The following is a 6341-nucleotide window of genomic DNA, read 5'->3' as shown; positions in this document are numbered from 1 at the left end:
CTGTTGATTGAATCACCAACAAGATGCTTAAATTCTTATCAACTCACTGCTATTTTTTGTATATTTTGGTGCCATGATGGATAGTATTCAGTTGCCAATGGATGCCCTTTGTTTCTTAAAAAAAAGAAAGAAAGAAAAATGGGCAGGATTAGGAGTTTCAGGGTATTTCTCTCCTAATCTTAATATTTATTTTGTTTCATTTCTTGATAAAAGTCTTCTAGAAATCACTGCATTTTTTAAAGTAGTTTCCTGACAAATTTTGATGGCAGGGTCTCAGAAGGTTCCAAAAATGACAAAATGAAAGGAGATGTAGCTACTTTATTGTTATAAGTCATACTGTTAGAATGAGAATGAATAATGTTTAAATATTTGAGTGGCTTCTTTTCAACAAACTCTGTAAGTGCCCTAGTGAGCAAGCAGATAATAACAATTGTATTTGGTCTCTACCTCCTCCCAACAATATCTACTGTACTGAACTGAAACACAAATGATTTTATAAATCTGGATGGGTCAGAAAGTTATCTACGTTCATGGTGTTAATAAAATGTTTTGAGCTTCTAGTGGCAGAATAAGACTTGGTACTGATTACTGAGATCCCTTGAAAAGGCCCTTCTTTTTTATTAATATTTTGTAAGAGAAATGGGTCATTTGACGTGATTGAACACTATTTTTCCATCCATGTCAGCACTCAGGGTTATAATGGTATAAAAAGTTTGGCTGGTCCTCCATGACATCCAAAATACAACCTTTAAAAAATACTTGGATCTCGCTTTGGGGAGAGGGAGAATTTTATTCTTGTATTATGTCTATGGAGACTCTCAGTCATCCAGGTCATGGTTGCCCCAAAGGTGCTTTTTCAAAAGGCAACTGGACTTTCTTTGTTTTGCCTTGAAGGCGATTCATGTCTCATCCAAGAAGCCTCTTCAGTTCTAAAGTGAAGCTTCAGTGAAGAACTGAAGAAGCTTCTTGGATGAGAAGTGAAATGTCCTCAAAAAAAACCAGGGGAAGTCCAGTTGCCTTTTGAAAAAGCACCTTTGGGATATTCATGTATTAATTAATTTTACTTTTAATCAGTGTAAAATACTACATTGCAGAGGCATTCCTTTACATGGACTATTCTACAAAGCCTTATACATTTATTGAATAATATATTTTGAAATTTTTAAATGTGATCATCCCTGTAACACCCACCCATTTTCTATTCTCTTGTGATGACACATATGAATATACTGTAGAACTTACCATTTGCAACTGTTGGCATCAATATCAAAATCCAATTAAAACAGCATTTTGCTGCTTTAAGTATATTTTGAGTTTGAAGGGTCTGCCAAATATAGAGATAATTAAAAGCTCAAAATCTAACATATTAGGGTTCCCAGAAATTGAAGAATTTCAGAGTGTTATATTTTTCAGATCACATTCAAAATATTAATCTATATTGTCTCATGGTGACACAGTATGGGTACAAGGGAGCACACAGAGAATCCTGTGTTCCTGGTATGACAAATGGTTTATAGAGACTCTTGCAAGACTATAAGGAAAAACTAAAAAATATATCTATAAATGCTTTAACTGAATAGGCTTCTAGAATCAGGTACCTCAAATTGTCATACTTCCAAGTCATAGAAGTTTTTTCAATAACTATTCATTTTGTATGGTTTTGTAACTTTTCCCCTCTGAACTCCTGATAGGTTTACTTTGGAGAAAGGCATTAAAATCACAACGTTTAGAAGAATGCTCAGTCGACATTTTGAAAAACACCAAACAAAAGATATTGCGTAATCAGTAGGAATGTAAATTTTTCTCTCACTAGAATCAATTGGTGGAAATTAAGTGATAGCGCCAAATAAAAGTTGTATTGCTCTTGGTCAGCTGGTGTGCATATATAAAAGATTAGAAACTGTGGTTCTTCCATCTCGGCTCCTCCTCAACGTCTGAGGAGTGCTCCATTAGTGACTTGTGATGACCTTAAAGGTGACCATTTTGATATAGCAGCAGTATATTGATTGGAGCACATTGAAGAGTTGCTTTTAAATAGAGGTTAATAATGTTTTTACTCTTGCTAAGTGGTATAGAAACAAATGGAGTGTAGACTTGATTGAAAAGTAATTGACTCAATAAGACTGGACAAACACAACCATATTTATTTATTTATTTGGGTGCTGGTTATTTAAACAACATATAGTGTTTTGTCAAGTTGACACAAGTATTCTTGAAAAGACTTAATTTTGGTATGACTTTTGCACAGCTGTTAATTCTCTTAAATTGTATTGATTTAGTATAAGCATATTGTTATTCTCCTTGCATGTATGTCTGTTCCTTGCAGTTTGTTATTTTATTTGGTTACTGCTTTGTGGGAGGGGAAAACTCTTAAACATGAAAGTCATTGCAGTGAGGTGGGGAATGAGACTTCATCTGATAACTTTCCAAAATCCTGGTAAGAATTCAGAAGGGTGGTCAGCTGAGGCAGCAGTACTAATGTGTTGCAGGCAAGATATGTTGAATTTAGATGGTCTTGGATTTAACTGAAGCATAAGTGTCAAGATGGTTATAAACTGATAGAGAATTATTATATAATGAAAGACTGGGTATTTAGCTGCATCTCTTGGATGCTCAGGTAAGAACAAGACCTTAGCATCTCAACAATAAGGATTACACTCCCCAACACACATACACTCACAAAAGTAAAAGCATTTTTTTTTTGTTCCTGAGGCAAAAAAGTAGTATCTCTTCACATCTGAGGGGAAAAAATAAATGTACTGCTACTACCAATAATAATAGCCATTGGCATTGACAAAGTTAATTGCTTTACTTCAAACAGATTACATGTGTGACAATACCTTTAATACCATTAATACCTTTAATATAATCAAATAACAATATCTGTCTATCTTACAGTAGGTCCTTGGGAAGGATTAGATAGGTAGATAAAAATGCCAAATTCAGTCTAAACATCTGGCTGACCAATGAATCATAATAATATAATAGTATAACAACCATTCAAACCATTTTCCAGAAGTTGTTGTCTTAGTCATACTGATTATATGTTGATATTGACGAAGCAGCATCAAAGGTGGATTCATTGTTAAATAGAGGTGCAAGATCTGTGCTCTAAAACCAATGATAAATATTTAATTTTTACCACATTTGCTTGGTGTTTAAAGCCACACATTTATTGTTGCTTTTCTTTGATGCATTCATTTTGACTTGATTTTTAACAAGTGATCTTATCTTTTTCATGTTTCTTTCATGAAGGCTATGTCTGTGTGCCCCACATTTCGGTTTTTCTTACCCTAACAGACTTTTCTCTTGTACATTTTCAGTGCAATTCATTTTATATATTTAATTTCACAATTTTAACTGCATGTTATCTAGACTACTTAATAGAAAATTGTTTCAATTGAGTAAGAAAGTAAATATATATATAGTACATAACAAATATATTTCTTATGGTCATATTCAAAAACATGAATACTTTCAAAGTACTGTTCCCAATTTCCCAGACCAATCCACCCCAATAATGGATTCCAGCTGAGTTATATTTTATCTTCACTGGGTCTATTGTCTGAAGAACAAAATGCAAGATGCAAATTTTTAACAATCATTTGAGCAAAATGTGACATAAAGCACAACTCTCTAATAAACTCTAATTTGTTTTAACCATACACATACAAGGTCAAGATAATGCAAGCTCCCAAGTTTTAAATATAAATAGCTGAGGAAAGCAAAGGACTTAGTTGTGTGTAATACTTTTTTTCCCCTGTTCCTCAACACAGTTTCATTGTTCTCTCACAATTCTGACAGCCTGCTGGGTCATTGCTAACCACCACTAACATCACTTCAACCTTGAAATGATTACACATGTCGTTTGTAAGCTTAGAACAGAAGCAAACATTCATGTACCAGGTACTCTTCAAAATATATTCCTTGTGACTAATGAAGCCAGATGCTCTGCAGCACTAGAGGAGACATCAATCTATGAGAAAAATGCCTTTCTGCAATAGCTTCTTCATATGCATTCAATATTTTCCTGAGAAATCACATGACTGTCTCAGGCTACAGCAGCACATAATCTCTCTGAACGTTTTCCTCAGCTCTTGGCTTCGGAAGGCGTAGATAAGTGGATCGATAATGGAGTTACACATGATTAGAATGAGGTACAGGTGAAAATGGGACATAAAACAGATACAATAGGGATTATGAGGACATGAAATGTAGAAAAGCAAGTGGAGGAAAAGTGGGGCCCAGCATACTACAAAGACTCCAATCAAGATGGTCAGAGTTATGGCTCCCTTCATATTGGCCCCTTGACGAATTGGGCCCGTGCCTGGAAGAATTGCAATCTTTTTCATGTGCAGCCGGGCTAGCATGAACATGTGGACGTAGAGAGAGGCCATGAGGACTAACATGGTGAAGAACATGGCAATGAGGCAAATGATCACAACGCTGCTGTCAGAATAAATAATGAACAGGACACCTGACACCGTGCAAGCTGCCCAGATACAGGTGATGATGATACCGACACGCCTCCCTGTCATGATGTTGTGATACTGGAGAGCATAGAAGATTGTGAAATACCTGTCCACGGCTATAGAAAGCAGACTGCAAATGGAGGCCAAGAGAGAGCTGCAAATCACCGAGTCAATGATATTGTCGATGCTAACGGTAAAACTGTGCGCGTCGACCTCCGTATTGTTCAACCAGGTGATGACGATGGTTTCTGATCCATTGGAGATGCTCACCAGCAAGTCGGCCACTGCTAAGCTGCAAATGAAAAAGTACATTGGGGAGTGCAGATTCTTGTTCTTGGCTATAGCTGCAATCACCAGCACGTTCTCGAGCAAACTGACAAAGCCTAAGGTCACAAATACTTCTGGGGAGACAAAAAGTTGCTCATAACACCCTTCTGAAGAGTAGCCCTTTTCCACCGAACTATTCAGATCACTGTGATGTAGTCCATGGCTGTGGTTCCATGCATGAAGAGGCCGATGAACTCCATAGCGGTAAGTGAAATTCATTTTACTGTGTCTTCATCCAAAAGCACATCTTGCTTGGCCAACTTGCAGCTTGCAGATTAATTCCACTCATCCCAAGTCTCTCTCTCTCTCTCTCTTTGAATGGTACCCTGGGATTTTCAGTGCTAGGAATTTCCAGATGCCATTCCCTGGAGCGGCAGGGTGTACCTCAGAAAGAAAACAGATTTGATATGCAAGAAATCGGTCAGGTCTCTGCCAATTAATGCTTGTTTTGCCAACTCCACAAGTGCCTGTATTCACCGGGATGAGGCATCTGAGGGTGGCTTTCTTCTCTTTATCTCCTGGAGCCTCAATCTGTAAAACTAAAGCACCAGAAATGAAATGCTGCAGCAGCAGCAGCTGCTGGGCTTTTTAAAACAATTGTTTCAGAACACAAGTACTACTCAGCTGTCTATGCAATGTTTGCCTGCCTGCTTTCTGCTGCTTCTTATACGGGAGATGGGATAAAAAGGTAGTTAGAGGCAGCTCCTCCCCATCCCCCTTGGTTTAGTGATCAGCCAATAGAGAGGAAGGGAAAAGGGAGTGCGGGAGGCACTGAATTCATTTCAGTTTTCTACATGTCTTGCAGGACGGCTTCCCAGACTATATAATTCCTGAATAATACAAAGGAATCCAAATCAGCCACAGGCTGACAAGTTCCTTTTGCTTGTGTAGATGATGTGATTGACGATGGTGAGCATAATCAGAATATCTTCTAGAATCTAGCCTATAAGTGGGATGTGGAAAAGAAAAGCCTATTTTATGGCAACAAAAAGATAAAGATGGTAGGCGATCATGAAAAGAGACCCTGGGGATGAATCAGCCAACCAGTCAAGGGAGGAACGTGGGTGTAACATTGTCTTGGCATTCTCATCAGACCAAGTTCAGTGTTTGTGGTTTGTAGTAAAAAGTTACTTTTCAAATTATAACCTGCAAGCAAAATTGTGAAACCAAGAGAAAGAAGTTTCAGATTGAGACTGAATGAGGCAAACTATAAAGCTGCCAATGCTAGCATTTGAAATGAATGTCGCTCCTAATTCTTCTATATCTCTTGAATAAATATTTAGCTCCTTAATTATGAGGAATGTGTGGGGTTTTTTTTCTTTTTTGTCTAGTAATTGTCTAATGTAATGTAAAATACTTCATTATAAATTTTATTCACATGAAAAAGACATTGCTTTTAGTTGCCCATGGAGTGAGGATGGGGAACCGTAAAATACATTAATATTCTAGTTATCTAAATGGAAGGTTAGGTTTCTCTCACTTCAAACCATTTATCTTTAAATTGGAAGAATGATTTTAAATTTTCTGGAAATATGTTAATAG

At 36.9% G+C, this 6341-nt stretch overlaps 1 protein-coding gene across 1 annotated transcript; it reads right to left on the bottom strand.

Moving 5' to 3' along the window:
* Positions 1-4019: 4019 nt before the first annotated feature.
* On the bottom strand, positions 4020-5018 carry MC4R (melanocortin 4 receptor). Its single transcript, XM_015811520.1, has one exon. The coding sequence runs from the start codon at positions 5016-5018 to the stop codon at positions 4020-4022; it is 999 nt and encodes a 332-aa protein (XP_015667006.1).
* Positions 5019-6341: the final 1323 nt, after the last annotated feature.

This window comes from Protobothrops mucrosquamatus, unplaced genomic scaffold (genome assembly GCF_001527695.2).
Source record: "Protobothrops mucrosquamatus isolate PMUCROS unplaced genomic scaffold, P.Mucros_1.0 scaffold43, whole genome shotgun sequence".
Taxonomy (NCBI): Eukaryota; Metazoa; Chordata; class Lepidosauria; order Squamata; family Viperidae; genus Protobothrops; species Protobothrops mucrosquamatus.
The sequence above is the reverse complement of the archived record's forward strand: the minus strand, read 5'-3'. Positions and strand labels throughout refer to the sequence as shown.